Genomic DNA, 15,813 nt, shown 5'->3' with positions numbered 1-15,813 from the left:
GGAGGGTGATGGTGTTTAGTGCGGAGGGTGCTGGAGGGTGATGGTGTTTAGTGCGGAGGGTGCTGGAGGGTGATGATGTTTAGTGGGGAGGGTGCTAGAGGGAGGGTGATGGTGTTTAGTGCAGAGGGTGCTGGAGGGTGATGATGTTTAGTGTGGAGGGTGCTGGAAGGTGATGGTGTTTAGTGTGGAGGGTGCTGGAGGGAGGGCGATGGTGTTTAGTGCGGAGGGTGCTGGAGGGAGGGCGATGGTGTTTGGTGCAGAGGGTGCTGGAGGGTGACGGTGTTCAGTGCAGAATGCCTGCTGAAGCTGAGCCAGCGGCGAGTGCCACCCCAGGCGTGCACGTCACGTACAGGGATGCTCCTGGCAGCACGACGTGCTGTGGACCCTGGAGTCCGTCACCTGCAGCGTAGATAGACACTGTGAGACCCACAGGGTGAGCTCCATATTACTCTGGGGAAGAGTCCCCTGGCGTTTGTGAGGCCCCGATCTGAGCGGTGTGAAACTCACTGTGCTGCACGAGTTGGGCACGTTCCTATTTGCAAGTTCTGGCTCCATAAACTGGTTTTGACAAAAACTTAGGCAAAGTGGGAGTGTCCGCTGCGAGGCGGGAGGCCAGGCTGTGCCCAGGCCATCGCAGGCCCTTCCCCCGGCTTCATCGCCAGCCGTCCCCCAGCTCTGGGTCCCCTTTGAGAAGCAAGAGGCAGAGGTTCTGGAGGGCATTCTCTGAGGTCCCCTCGCCCCTAAAACGCTGGAGTTGCTACTTCCTCCACATATCCCTGCACGCGCGGGTGGGCATTCTCTGGCTCCGTGGAAGGACGGCCGTCTTCTGATTCCTGGAGGGGATCGTTGTGGGGGAAGCTGGTGTTTCTTCTGCCCCATAATCCTGCTCCAGCCTCCCTCCAGGAACTGGGAGCCTGGTGGGCCAGGTGGAGATGATCCCCACATCCCCGCCAGGTGGAGTCTGCCTTTGCACAGCGGTCGCCCCTGTGCCCCCGAAAGTTCGTAGTCGACCAGCTCTCCCCAGCGCTCGCTTGCACCTAATTGTGGAGTTACACCTGCGTGGCCTTTTCTTTCAGATAGAAGACTCTGTGCCTCAGTTGTTATCCAGATAATGAGTCATTGATTTCAGTAAGAATTGATTCCATGATTCATCGCAATCCATTCTTTCCCGATCTGCAACCAATGGGAACTGCTTTGCCAATGGGAACTATTCTTTAAGCTCATTGACACACAGGGGATAAAGCGTGTATTGTGTCAATTTATAGTAACCAAATCTGCATAATCACTGCATAATAAACAATCTGCACTATTCTTGCACGGCCCCCGACTGTGATGGTCAATGCATAGTAGGCACCCTGTGCAGGGGCGGCGGCCCACGCGGGCTGAAAGGGAATCTTGTCTGGGCTCCTTCCCAGGCACAGCTCGGCCGCAGCGCCCGGCCATAGGGCGCCCATTCAGACTCCAGCCCGAGGAGCTCAGGCGCTGCCTGTAGGGAGGGAGGCCCTGGCAGGAGAGGTCTGCACTTGAGGCCGCCCGGCTCCATCGGGGCCCAGTGGCGTGTGCTGATGGAGGTGGGGACAGAGGAATGGCCTGGGGTGGAGAGGAAGCACACAGGTCCCCAGAGCAGAGCCCCGTGGGGATCACAGGCTCCAGCTCATCACGGTGCAGCTAGGGAAACTGAGGCCCAGAGAGGCCGAGTGAGAAGTTGTTGACGAATTGAATCAGACACTGCCTGGGAGGCAGGCTGGGGCCGCTGTGCCTCAGAGCGGGGGCTGCGTGCTTCCGCCTCTGGTGTGGTTGTTTCATTGGCACTGGTGGCTCGGCCCTCCTGCCATGGAGGTCTGATGTTGTCCTTCTGTGGCTCTCAGCAGGGCTGGGGGTGGGGTGGGCACTGGGGTCCACAGGCCCATTGCTGGGGAACGCAGGGTTCCGCCCACAAGCAAAAGGGTTTGTGCCCCGCCCTGCAGGGACCCTCTTCTGGAGAGAGCTAAGGAGGACTTTCTGTACGGGATGCAGAGGTCACCCTGCCCAGCCCCCGTGACACTTCTCTCTCTTGCTCCCTAAAGGTGTACGTGAATGGAGAGTGGGTGACCAACATCAGCGAGGGAGGCAGCTTCGGGGAGCTGGCGCTCATCTATGGCACCCCCAGGGCTGCGACCGTGAAAGCCAAGACGGACCTCAAGCTCTGGGGGATCGACCGGGACAGCTACCGGCGCATCCTTATGGTGAGTTGGTGCCCGAGCACAGAGAGGGCCAACACCCACCCTCGGCCAGGCGTCCCTGGGAACCCTAGCTCTATTCAACGTGGGGACGCACCTGGAGAAAAGACGCTTTCCAGCCTCCCTGACAGATCTGGCCTGTGAGAGGAGTGGAAAGTGGTGGAGGGATTCTAGAAGCTTCTTAGAAGACAGGCATGTGGCCGGGGAGGCCCCTTCACCGTCCTCCCGTTTCTGCTTCCCACTATCTGGACTGTGGTTGTGATGGCTGGTGCTCCAGCTGCCATATTGAGCCAGGAGGTAACTTTGAGTGTGAAACCCACTTACCATGGTGGCAGAGCAAAGACCTGTGAGGAGCGCGGCTCCCTGCTGACACAGTGGCTGCTCACCCCCGGGCTTCCTGTGTGTGGGGACTGACTCTTGGGCTTTTAGCTTTTTTTCTTATATGCAGCCAAATCTACTCTGAGCCGTGTACCCTGTACTGTGTGTGTTGTGTGCACACGTGTGTATACACCTGTGCTTGCTGTGGGCAGCAGGGGGCTATGGGCCGATTCAGCTGCCATGGCTGGTGTTTGCAGGGACTCCTGGAGGTGAGTTCGTGGGGAGCCTGGGTAGGACCCTTTCCAGGGAGAGGAGACCCTCCACGCCCTCCCCACACACACCCCACCTGCCAGGCCCTGTTCTGGGTGCAGGTGCATGGGGAACACAGGCAGGGCAGCTGGAGTCTCATCCTGGTGGAGGCGGCCGTGAACACCCAGCCCCAGAGCATGGTGCCTGTGGAGGAGGACCAAGCCGAGAAGCAGGTGGAGGCAGACGGAGTGGTGGGCGGGGCTGCTGTTCCGTGGAGGGGCCTCAGAGACCCTCCTGATAAGGCGGTGTTGAGCAGAGCCTTGGGGCAGGACGTCCGGGTGCCAGAAGCAGCCCAGGAGCGCGGAGGGCCGAGGAACAGCAGCACAGGGCTGGGCCGGGGCTGAGGAGCGTGTGTGGATGAGGAGAGCTTCCCGGATTGGGCAGTGAGACGCTGTCCAGAGAGGGCGGGGCGGGCTCCAGGCTGAGGACCCGCAGCCTCCACGGGAACCACCCTGTCAGAGTGCACAGGAGCCGCGGTGGGAGCTTGAGGGCAGCTGTGACCAGAGCCGATGTGGACCCGGTTTCCTGGTCCGGCTTGGGGCCATCCAGTGAGGGTAGACAGCAGCCCGTGCGGCCATTCGTCCTGGGAAGCTCTGGGCCTGCCACAGTGTCTGGGGTCCCCTGGTGGTCTGGGGTCCCCTCATAGTTTGGAGTCCCCTTGTGGTTTGGGTGGTCTCCTCATGATCTGGGGGGGACTCCTCATAGTCTAGGGGATCTCCTCATGGTCTTGGGGTCCCCTCATAATTTGGGGTCCCCTCATGGTCTGGGGGAGTCCCCTCATGGCCTAGGGTCCCCTTATGGTTTGGGATTTCCCTTGTGGTCTGGGGGAGTCCCCTCATGGTCTTGGGGTCCCCTTGTGGTCTGGGGAGTCCCCTCATGGTCTTGGGGTCCCCTCGTGGTCTAGGGGGTCCCCTCGTGGTCTTGGGGTTCCTTCATAGTTTGGGGGTGTCCCCTTATGGCCTCAGGTCTCCTCCTCAGCTCCTTCTGTCCCATCGCTGGGCAGAGGCCTCCAGGAGCCAGCGCCTGTGGTTTGGGTGGCCGCACCCCTCCACTCTGTCCTTACCCAGCCGTGACCACTGGGCCAGGGGCTCCTCTGAGCTGGTTGGGGGTGATGCAGCAGAACCTGGCGGCCGTGGGCTTGTTGCCGAGGCAACCCCGGACAGCATCTGCTCCGAGCCCTCTCTTTGGGGCCTGGGGTCCCGGGGTCCAGCCCGGCCGAGGAGGGGGTGAGCCAGGTGGGTGTCGCCGGGGTCCTCGGCCTCTCCTCCACCCCCTCCCTGGGATGGTTCCCTCCACTCCATGCCCGAGGCCAGCCTGGTTGCTGTGGCAGGAGGTGAATGGCCTGGTGTATTCTGGGGGGCTTGGCTGTCTCCCGGAAGGCCAGCCTGGGCGGGTGTGATTCCTAAGGAGGGAGCCACAGTTCCAGGATGCCTGAGGGCAGGCCTGGGGAGAGTCCCGGGGGATGGTTTAGGATGGAGCCCCGTGAGCTGGGAGAGCAAGTTCAGCCCCGGGTTTCCCTCTCGGGAGTGCGTCATCTGATTGGGAAACAAGGATTTGATGGCCACGGGCTGGCTGAGAGACGGTGTCCTGCTGGTGCTGGCCTGTCCCGGCCCCACGGTGATGCCGGCTCTTGTGTTTTGTGGATGGCGCGTTTGCACAGTCTTTGGGGCCGCTGTTTCATCAGGCTCTGCTCCCCATGAGCTCCTCATTCGTGCATCTATGGGGCATTGCGCGGGTGCCCACCCTGGGTCTGGGGCTCCTGTGCTGCTGGGGACCCTCCAGTACACAGAGCAGATGACGTGCAGCCTCCTCGGAGGAGTCCCACGCTCTCTCTCTTCTGTCTGAACCCGCTCACTCCTGCCTTCACCGGGAGGCCTCTGTCGCCACGTGGGAGGGGTCCCCTGAGACACCCTCCCTCCGAGAGGGGCTGGAGCAGTTTTGGGCAGGAAGAGGGCACAGCGGTTCCCGTCTCCTCTGGGCGCACCTGGCCCAGCGTTGCATAAGCCGTTTCCCCGCCATCCTTGACGCCCTGTCGCTCCCGGCTGTGGGATTTTTGTGGCTGGAACCTTATATTCAGGGAAGTTCCCAAACCGCCGAGGGAGCTGGCGCTTCCTCTGTTTTAATTTTGGGTCCCTGTGCGCTAAGAATAGCTGGCCGCGCCGGGCTGGTTTGGACGGGAGCATTTGCAGGGTGGTGTCTGTTTCTGTATCGGCCCCGAGCTCCTCACACTGCTCCTGTTTCTGCCTTAGCCCCGAGCTGGGACGTGCTGGGACCTGGGGGACGTGGGAGATCTGGTCCGGTGTCTCCAGGAAGTGGACCACCGCCCACAACGTGAACTCTGACTCTAGTTTAGGGTCCCAGAGTGTCTGATCTGGGAGGCTCCCTGATGCCCGTCTCTTCCCTCCACCGCTTCACGTTTTATCCGAGGAAGGATGGGGTGACCCCACCTCTAGGCTTCCAAGCAGGGGCCCAGCCCGGAGCCAGCACTCCCCAGACTTGCTTTTTCTTTCGTCCTTTTTTGTTTTTTATTTTTATTTTTTGAAACAGGGTCTCACCCTGTCACCCAGGATGGAGTGCAGTGGCGCGATCTCGGCTCACTGTAACCTCCGCCTCCCCGGCTCAAGCCATCCTCCCTCCTCAGCCTCCCGAGTAGCTGGGACTACAGGCATGTGCTACCACGCCCGACTAATTAAAAAAATTTTTTTTGTAGATACCAGGTCTCACTATGGCACCTAGGCTGGTCTTGGACTCCTGGGCTCAAGTGATCCACCCTCCTCAGCCTCCCACAGTGCTGGGACTATAGGTGTTAGCCACCGTGTCCGGCCTGGTTTTTCTTTCTTGTAAGCTTCGGGGTTCTCCGTTCGCCCTCATCCTTACCCGGGACCCCAGCGTTTGGAAGCAATGGATATAGAATTCTTTGGTGGAGGCTGTGCTGGGGTATCCAGAGCCCACCTTCCTGGGCAGGCCAAGACCCCCTTGGAACCTGAATCTTGGGCAGAGGTTGGACCCTCCCTGCCCCTCAGCCCCCACTGACCAGTGTCCAGGGTGACTCCGCACGGCCAGTGGGGCCAGGAGGGGACGTGGCTTCTCCATTTCTCAGCACAAGCAGTTTGTCACCTGTAGCCTTGAGGACACTGCTAAGGTCACGGAGGGTCCCCGAGCCTCAACCGGGGCTTAGTGCCCCGCAGCGTCCACGTGAAGCCACGGCAGCCGGGAGGTCCTGTGCGCACCCTCACTCGGGCAGGACGGCGGGCTCAGGAGCTCTGAGGCGGCCGTGACGTGTTGAGGGTCCCACAGTGTGCATGTGGGGGACCCCGATCCATGGGGGGACCACAGCTGGGACCTGCCTGGCATGTCCACCTCACGGAGGCCCTGGCGGGAGGGAGAGTGGGCACCGTTCACAGCTGGCGACCCCTGCTCCGCCTGCCTGGGCTCTTCCTCTTCTCATTGGCCCCGGGGTCTGTCACGCTGGGTTCCACAGCGGTGCCTTCAGACTGACGTTGCCAACCCCACAGCCGTGCTTGGGAGCTGGGGCTGGCTTTCTGGTGGGCTTCACCTCACGGCTTTGGGGGTGCATGGCTGTGGTGCGAATCTGCTCCTCCTGGCTTTGAAGTGTGAGGGGATGAGGCCGTGATCTAGCCACCTGGGGCCATTGTGGGGAGGGTCAGGCATCACCAGCCGTTTTGCCCCACTGTCAGTGCGTCTCCAGGCTGGAGAAGTGGTTGCTGTATATATTTTTCTTTTCCATTTTTTTTCTGTTAATAGAGGTGAAGTCTTGATATGTTGCCCAAGCTGGTCTCAAACTCATGAGCTCAAGCGACCCTCCCACCTTGGCCTCCCAGAGTGCTGGAATGACAGGCGTGAGCCGCTGCACCTGGCAGCTGCTATCAACGCTCCAGTTTTCCAGGCTTTCTGTGTGTAGGTGCTGGCGAGATGGGGCAGAGCTGAGGCCGGGACCCAGGCCCCGTGCCCCCCGGGCCGACTCATGAGAAGTGGGTGGGACTGGTGTTAGGAAGCCACTTCTAGCCCCCCCCCCCCGCCCTCCCCGTGCCGTGGGCTTGAGGAAGCCCTGCACCTGGAAATGGGGGTCACCTGCCTCCTCCCACACAAAGCCCCCCTCGGGGATGCCGGCAGGCACACTGCAGAGCCCCCAAGTGGGGGTCCCGGTGCCCACTGGCCTGCTTGGAGGCCAGCTCCCAGCCCTGCCTTACAGACCGTCTCAGCCGCAGAAGGAACGTGATCCCAGAAGGGGCAGCCCTTGGGGCCGGGCCCTCCCCCGGGGGCCCCTGGCAGCCTTCAGCTGTCACCCCGCCGTGAGAGATGGATGGGCGCACGAGGCTTTAACGTCTGAGGTTCCCCGGGCAAAACACACTCGCATTCCTCCGGCTGGGCGTAATTGCTGGGCAGTCAGTGTGAATTATAAATTATTTTTCAAAAGAAGTGCTTTTTTTATGGCTGGCGGAAATCTAAAATGGCCTGGGCTGGGTCATTGCGCCTGCCGCTGCCCCGGGCGTCCGGCCCACTCTCCGCTCTCAGGGGCAGACACGCGGCACTTTCTGCATTTCCGAAAAGACCGTTGTCACTGAGGACGCCCCGTTTGTTCAGGCACCCGCAGCGGGCGGAGAAGTGCTGTCTGCACCGTCTTGGTCTTGGGCCAAGTTCCTGAGGTTTTTCTGGACCTGCTGGGCTGTGGGCTTTTGCTGGAAAGAGGGGACCTTGGGGAGGGCTTTGGCGGAAGATAGGACACCCCCTGGACTCTAAAATCGGGGCTCGCAGCCATTTTAATGCTGCTCTGACCCAGAGCTGATGGAGAAACTGAGACCCGGGTATTGGGGAGGGCTGGGTTCCCACCTGCACTTCCTGTGTCTGCGTCTCCTGAGTCTGCGTCTCCTGTGCCTGCATCTCCTGTGCCTGCATCTGCTGTGACTTGCAAGGCCTGGGGCTGTTTTCTCCCCAGGTGCCGGCCTCTCGGGGCCCCGCCCCCACCCTGCTGGTCTCTTGGTCCCCTGGACTGGGCATGTGAGGGTCACACATTGGAGTGGCAAGGTCAGTGCCGCCAGGCCAGGATTCCAGTGGCTGCATGGGCAGCTGTGCCCACCAGGCCCAAAGCCATGTTCAGCTCTGTGCTCTCAGCTGCAGCTCTTCTCCTCACCTGTGCGTGCCTTGCTGTGCTGTGCCTGCCGTGCTGTGCTGATGTGCACGTATTTTGGAGCAGAGTCCCCTTATGGCTCCACACCCTCTACTGGGCTGGTGGTGCTCAGGGCCGTGGGAGCTGCACTCCTCTTGGAGTGTCCCGAAGGGCGCAGGGCTGCACGGCAGAGTGCCAGAGCCATCTCTGTCTTCTGGTCTCCAGGCACCAGGGGAGGCAGGGCCCAGAGAGCCAGGCCACTGATGTTTCCAGTTCTCTCTGCGTGGTGCTGAGCCCCCTCTCCCTCTGTGTGGTGCTGAGCCCCCTCTCCCTGCAGCAGATTCCGTCTGAAAGTGGCCCTGTGCCATTGAACACGTCCGGAGCTGCCCCAGCTGCCTGACCCTCACAGGGCTGTGGGCTTGGTGTTGGCAGCATGAAAGCAACATCCAGGGACTGGACCGTCCCGGCTCCTCTCTCTTTCCCGGGCAGCCTGGGCACGTTGCATGCCCATGTGAGGATGGAGAGTGATGATGTGTGGTGCCGTGCACACAGTAGGTGCTCTGTGGATGCCACTTCTGTTCTTCCAGAGCAGATAAGATGCTGAGTGTGTGAGTGGAGGTTCAGGGCGACCTTGCTGTCTCCAGGACAGTGTGGGGCCTGGCTGTGCGAGCATCGATTCTGGAACAGGATTGTCCCGTTTCAGTTCTTGGCCTCAGCACTTAGCAGCTTGGTGGGCATAGGCAGGCCACACCGACCCTGAGCCTCTGTTTCTTCCATAGAGTGGAGATAATAGTAGGCCCAGCTGAAGGCGTGGATCTCGGGAGGTGCCTGGTCACTGGGGAGCATTCAGCATAGTGAGCCGTGCTTATCGTCATCACCTTCTGGGAGGAGGAGGAATCTTGGCAGTGGTGGGGGCTGCTGAGGATGAGGGCTGGGTCAGCAGCTGTTTGCAGGGGTGTCTAACCCCATTTCTGAGCTTAGGGACCTGACATCCTCCTGCTAGTCAATGGGAAGCAGACAAGGACCAAGGTGGACATGGCACCCGTGGAGCAGTGGTGAAGAATTTGGGAGGGCACAGAAGGAGCCCAGGCCAGAGACACAGGGAACAGCTGCTCATTTCAATCACTGTTCTCATGGAGGAACTGAAGACCAGAGGGGACAAGACTAGTCCAAGGGCATGGGGAGTCATGGGCAGGCTGGGGTAGGAATTGCAATGTCCTGACTTTCCCCATCAGCACACTTTTGTGTACCCGGTAAAAACCACTACCACCATCATCATTGCCACCATCACTACCATCATCAGCACTATAATCATCACTACTGTTATCATCACTGTCATGACCATCACTGTCATCACCATCATCACCATTATCACTATCACCATCATCACCATCACCATCATCACCATCATCACATCACCATCATCCATCACCACCATCATCACCATCCCATCACCACCATCCATCATCACCATCACCACCATCACCATCATCACCATCACCACCACCTCACCACCACCCACCATCACCATCACCATCACCACCATCACCATCATCACCATCACCATCACCACCATCACCATCACCATCACCACCACCGTCGTCACCACCATCACCATCACCACCACCACCACCATCACCGTCATCACCACTGTCACCATCACCACTGTCACTGTCCTCACCAGCATCACCACCATCACCATTAGCAGCAACATAACATTTGTTGAGACTCAGTTCTCATAATGACCCAGTGAGGCAGGGATTTTTATGGTCTCATTTCACCAAGGCCCAATGATGCAGGTGACACATTCAAACCTGTACTTGTCCACGTCGAGTGGACTGCCCACTGTGTCCTCCATGCTGAGGCTCTGGAAGGCAGGGGAGGGTGGGTATCCTTAGGGTCCTTGGCCCCATCATGGAAGTTGGGCTCAAGCCACACCTTCGCTGGGCTCAGTCGTCTGATCTGTGAGTGGGAAGCTTGGTGCAGCTCCAGGAGTCTGTTTCTGGACACTGAGGGAGGCTTGGGAGTGAGTGGGGAGGGCCACGCTACCGGAAATGGCCTGTGCCCATGGGAAAGGTCAGCCTCGCCACCAGAGTCCAGAATAAGCAACTGTGGAAAAAACCTGGCCTGAGCCCCACAGAAGTCACCGCTGTGCCTCGGGGACTTGCGCGCCATTCCTCCCCCATTTCACTGGAGCTTGCATTTTTGTCATAGTTTTCCAGGGACAGGCATTTAGCATCACGTGCCTTTCCTCCGGCCCTTCCCCCTGGAGCTGTTTTCCTTCCGCAGCAATCCATCTCCCTTCCTTCATCCTCTGCTCCACTCCTGCAGGGCCTCCTGCCCCAGTAGCTGGAGTTCCGCTCCATCCCAGCCAGGAGGGCTGCACAGGAGGGCTGCGGGCTGCCTCCTCTATGCTCACTCTGTGTCCCCAGGGCTGCTCTTCCCCACCCCTAACTGTGGAAGGAGCTGTGTGGTGGCCCCTCATTTTCCCATGTGATGGGGCCACCTTCACTGTACTCAAGGGGCCTCTTTTTAAGGGAGACACAAGCAAGTTTGCATCTGGCTCTGGGTGGCATCAAGAGATGGGAGGGGGCAGTGGGTAGGCGCAGGCCCTGGAGACGGGGCCAGGGCAGACCTCCACTTCACCACGGCAGTGGGTAACTTCAGACACACGCCTCTGAAGCACTCGCCTCCGCCTTCTCCTCCTCCTTGGTCCTCTGAGTTGTGACAATGTGATGGGCACAGCCCGGAGCACAGCCCCCGCCCCTGTCCAGGGCGCTCGGTAAACACCAAGGGGTGTCTGATTGTGATTTCCATTCCCGTGAGTGACTGGAGTGGATGGGAAGATGCTTTTGAACAGCACCTCTCAGGAGATGAAAGTTTGGGGAGACTGACAGGCATTTGGGGGGCTCTTCTGAGTGTCAGGGGTTTTGCTTCTCCTCTCCAGTCCATCTTTCTTTCCTGACATCTCCTTCCTATGTACATTGCTTAGAAGGTGGGATAAATTCCTGGCTAACACAGTGAAACCCCATTTCTACTAAAAATACAAAAAAATTAGCCGGGCATGGTGGCGGATGCCTTTAGTCCCAGCTACTCCGGAGGCTGAGGCAGAAGAATGGTGTGAACCCGGGAGGTGGAGCTTGCAGTGAGCCGATATGCGCCACTGCCCTCCAGCCTGGGCGACAGAGTGAGACTCTGTCTCAAAAAAAAAAAAAGAAGGTGGGACAAATGACCCTCCTTCACTATTGCCCCCAGGTGTTGTGGCAGCCGGGAGGGTCCCTGGCAGTGGGGTGTTATGCCAGCCGCCTGCAGGACTCAGAAGAGTTTATAGTTTTCTATCCTAAACTAGGTTTCCTAGCCTATCCTAACCGTTAGGATTAAATTTTGCTGGATGTATTAGTTAGCTGGGGCTGTGTAACAAATTCCCCTCAAACTTAGTGGCCGCTGTCAACAGTGTTACATTTGTTCCATTTCCTGTGGGTCATGGAGGAAGCAGCTGCTCGGCTCTGGCCTGGAACCCTCCTCAGGCTGTGTGGATCAGAAGGTCTTACGGGGCAGAGGAGATTTCCGTGGCACCTTCCCCCCACAGGGCTGGAGAGAGCAGGGCAGGAGCCACAGTATCTTTTACAACCTGGCTTTGCAAATCTCAGACTCTTTAGCATTCTCTAGTTGGATCCGTCAGCCCTATTCATCGTGGTCTTAGTTGCATCCGTCAGCCCTATTCATCGTGGGACAGACCACACAGGGTGTGGACACCAGGAGGCGAGTGAGGATCATTGGGGGCCGGCTGCTGCCATGCCAGCTGTAACAAATACTCAAAATAACAGTGTCTTAAACCACACGGCTGTTTCTCACGCTCTGGGAGTCTGTCTAGGGCGGGTGTGTTGCTCCATGGGGCCCGGGAACCAGCTTTCTCTTACTGATGCTCCTCAGGGGCCCAGGATGGCTGCTGCAGCCCCAGCCATCATCTCCACATGCCAATCAGCAGGAAGGAGGAGAGGGGAGGGACGTGTTCAGAAACTGCACATGCCACTGTGTCTGTGTGCCCCTGGTCAGCACGTGGTCAGTCGCACAGGTGGGAGGCACCTGGTAAGCGCCACTCACTGTGGTTTTCTGTCTCAGGGCGTTATGGGAATTTGTGGAACAGCATGTCAGGAAGGGGTTAAATACGTCCCTGTTCAAGTTGAGAGGTGGAGGCAGCTTTAGGGCTTTGGGGGCCCAGTCTAGGCTTTCCTTCTTGGTTTCATGGTTCCTATCTAGGGCAGTCACTCAGCCCTGTGGAGCCGCAGTTTCTGCCTCTGGAAAATAAGGATAAAAGTATGTTCCCCTCACAGGGTTATCTGTTGCGAGGTCGATGTGGGTCAGTGTGTCCAAGAGCTCCCCTCCCCGACCTGGAGTGGGCGTTCAACATAGCAGGTTCCCTCCTCCCTCCTCTCTCCACACCCCAGGGGACTTATCTAGGGTCACGGAAAAACCTCGTCACTAGCGTGTCGTCTCTCGGTCCAACTCACATCCCAGCGTACACCCTACTCGAACGCGTGGCCTCTGTCAGTGGATGATACCATCTGAATTTTAGCAAAATCGAGCTTGCTGCTGTCCGGGTGGACTGTGTGTCTCTGTCTTCGGAATGTGCGGTGCTGAATCGTACCCACCGTGTGGCTGCTCTGTACAGTTGTGGGGTTCGTGCACTGTACAAAGGCCCAGGCAGAGGGCTGAGAGGGGCTGAGACCCAGGCTGCTTTCTGCACACCAGGCCGGAGCCGACTGCCGGGAGCAGGGGCCTCATTCCTGTTTGCACCAGGGCCCATCAGCTTGCTGGGATGTGTGCTTGAAGAAGGGGTGTGTTTTTCTAATTCACATTTATAATCCTAGTTTCTAGAATGAATTCTAATTTCTAATTGACATAACGCTGACAGGGCCCTGTTTGTTGGTATTGTATGATTCAGCATGCTTTTCCCAGGGGTGAGGGAAGTCAAGTATCGGCTTTAATGGGAAAGGATGCAGCTTCAGGCATGGCTGGATCCAGGGTCTTCGCTGATGTTAGCCGCATTCTCCCTCCTACGTCATGTGCTTGAGTCTCTGTGTTGGCCTCAGTTTCTCCAGATGTGTTTATGAGCTCCCTGCCCTTCATGGCTAGAAACCCGGGTTCAGGCTCTGGCTGGCTGTGTGCTCACCGCGTGGACCTACCACCGGCCCTGGCTGGGTGGGGAACTCTACTGCCAGCCAGGACACTTAGCGACCATGCCGGGAGCTTCTCCAGAAGCCCCCCAGGAGGAGGGAGGCGGGGGGCATAGGACACTGTGGCAGCTCACACAGACTCCGAGTCATGGAGGGCTTTGGGGACTTGGAATGCTTGGAGGGTCTCCTTTAAAAGTTGAGAGTCCTTTAGGGAAATCTGGAAACGTCAGGATGATCCAGGCATGAAGATTCACCTTCTTGTCTGTTTTTTCCTTTCTCCCGAACAGGGCAGCACGCTGAGAAAACGCAAGATGTACGAGGAGTTCCTCAGCAAGGTCTCCATCCTAGGTCAGTGGCTGCGCCCCTGCATGGCTGTGTGTCCCCACATCTGGGCGCCTGCCGGCCACCCCAGTGGCTGCGCCCCTGCACGGCTGTGTCCCGACATCTGGGCTCCTGCCGGTCACCCCAGTGGCTGCGCCCCTCCACGGCTGTGTCCCCACATCTGGGTGCCTGCCGGCCACCCCAGCCTCTTCCCCCTTCCCTGCGTGGCTGGCAAATTGAGTGTCGTTGGTATTATGGAGGTTTGCGGTGCAACACACAGGCATGCTCACGCACACACACGTGCACACATGACACACACTGTCACTTGTTGGCAAACCCCAAGAGCCTGCCTCCTCTCCCGTGGGCAGGGTTGCCCTGCTTCTCAAAGTCTCTGAAATCCTGTGCATTTCCTGTCTGCTTCTCCCTTTGCTGTCAGAGCCGCGCCCCCAGCCTTCCCTCCGCACCAGTCCGTGTAGAGCTGAAAGCCAGTGTTGGCTCCCGGTACACGTGTGAGCTGGGTCTAGCTGTTTTCCCTGACCTGTTCTAGTTCCCTTCTAAGCGCGGTTTCTCTGGGAGCCATCTCTGCTCTTTCTACGCAGCCATCATTGCTCTCAGTTCTGGGAAGGGTAACAGGGCAGGCCGGGGTTGCAGGTGTGCCTGGGGCCCTTGCACCTTCGGGTGAACCTGTTCAACGGCCTGGCGGGGAAGACTCTGCTGAAGCCTGAGTTATACGTGATGGCGCCAGCTGGGCCAGTTGGGGGGGCTCCTTGGGCTAGAGCAGGCAGAACCGTGCACGTGTGTGGGTGTGTGCGCACGCATGGGTGGTGTGTGTGTGCGTGTGTGCATGCATGTGCATGTGAGTGTGCATGGGTGTACATGTGAATGCACATGGGTGTACGTGTGTAAGTGTGCATGGGTGCGAGTGCACATGCATGGGTGTACACATTGCATGGGTGTACACGTGTGAGTGTGCATGGGTGTACGTGAGTACGCATGGGTGTACGTGTGTGCATGGGTGTATGTGGGGGGAGTGTGCATGGGTGCGAGTGCACATGCATGGATATGTGTACATGTGTAGAATGTGCGTGTGAATGCACGTGTGAGGGTGTGAGTGCATGTGTGGGTGTGTGCATGTGTGTGAGTGGATGTGAGTGTGCACCTGGGAGTGTACATGTGAGTGCGCATGAGTGTGCATGCATGTGTCTGGAAGTGTGTGTGGGTGTGTGTATGTGTGCACATGGGTGTGTGTGCACGTGTGTGAGTGGGTGCGAGTGCGCATGTGTGGGTGTGTGAATGCGTGTGCGTGCACATGGGTGTGAATGCGTGTGTGTTCACATGGGTGTGCACGCATGTGTGTGGGGGGTGTGATTGTGCACGTGTGTGAGTGGGTGTGTGCACCTGTGTGTGTGCACGTGTGTGTGTGCAGTATGGCTGTGCCTGTATTCCTTCTTGGGGAGGACTTTGACCCCTGTTCTCTCTGAAATCCTTCTGTGAAATGTCGAGAAGGGAGAGTGCGGTTCTTTCGATTGTGGTAAAATGCACGTGACATCAAGCCGACCATTTTGACCTTTCCCGGAAGCACATTTCAGGGCCGTTGAGTCTACACATGACGTTGTCAGCACCGCTCCCATCCCAGAGCCCCGTCCTCACCCGAGACAGAGCCCCGTCCCTGTGAGCCGTCACCCCCCTGCCCTCCCAGCCCTGGACGCCCCCCGACCCTCCTGGTCTCTGTGGATTATTTGCCTGCTCGGGACGTTTCGTGGGAATGGAATCACCCACGTGGCTTTGTGTGTGGTTTTAATTCTAGTGCCTTTTAAAAAATGTCATAGTTGGAAAAACAAAACGATTTGGTCCGCCAGATTTTATAGGGGCCGAGAGGGGGACGTTTGCTCCCTATGCAAAATCCCAAACGCAGGGCCTCTGCCTCCCTTCTGGGTGTCCCGCTGCCTTTGAGCCAGATCTGGGTGGTCCGGCCCCTGGTGCCCACCAGGCACTGAATAGTCAGCCCTGCCCCCACAGATTCCTTCATTCACCAGCGCTGTCGAGACAACGGCTGCTGCAGGCCACGAAGGGCCAGACCCTCTCCCTGCCCCGGGCGAACGCTGGTGACCCCCCGGTTGGAGGTGGCTTCTTGCTTCCTGCGTCCCGGGCTCTTAGGGGCCATCAGACACCCTTGCCGCGTGGCCTCCGTCCACCCATTTATGTTCCTCTGATTGATGCAGCAGCTGGCAGTGTGACCGGCTTCTCCGTGGTCTCCCAGAAGAGTAACTACAAGGGACGATTCCCTTTTCCTGCCCAGTCACCATCAGCACAAAGTCCTCCAAAAAGTGGCTGGCAGGGC

General features: G+C 58.7%; 1 protein-coding gene across 6 annotated transcripts in view; it reads left to right on the top strand.

Annotated features, from left to right (window-relative positions):
- PRKAR1B (protein kinase cAMP-dependent type I regulatory subunit beta) overlaps window positions 1-15,813 on the top strand; it is a 171,458-nt gene that overhangs the window by 123,895 nt on the left and 31,750 nt on the right. For all 6 annotated transcript variants that reach the window (XM_032145957.2, XM_058434435.1, XM_032145956.2 and 3 more), the window contains 2 exons: window positions 2,067-2,225; window positions 13,439-13,499. In XM_032145957.2, coding sequence (XP_032001848.1) covers window positions 2,067-2,225; window positions 13,439-13,499 — 220 coding nt within the window. The remainder of the gene's footprint in view (window positions 1-2,066; window positions 2,226-13,438; window positions 13,500-15,813) is intronic.

The sequence above is a fragment of the Hylobates moloch genome, unplaced genomic scaffold (genome assembly GCF_009828535.3).
Source record: "Hylobates moloch isolate HMO894 unplaced genomic scaffold, HMol_V3 SCAFFOLD_24, whole genome shotgun sequence".
NCBI classification, from domain to species: Eukaryota; Metazoa; Chordata; class Mammalia; order Primates; family Hylobatidae; genus Hylobates; species Hylobates moloch.
Note: the sequence above shows the minus strand (reverse complement) of the source record. Positions and strands in the feature narration are given on the sequence as shown.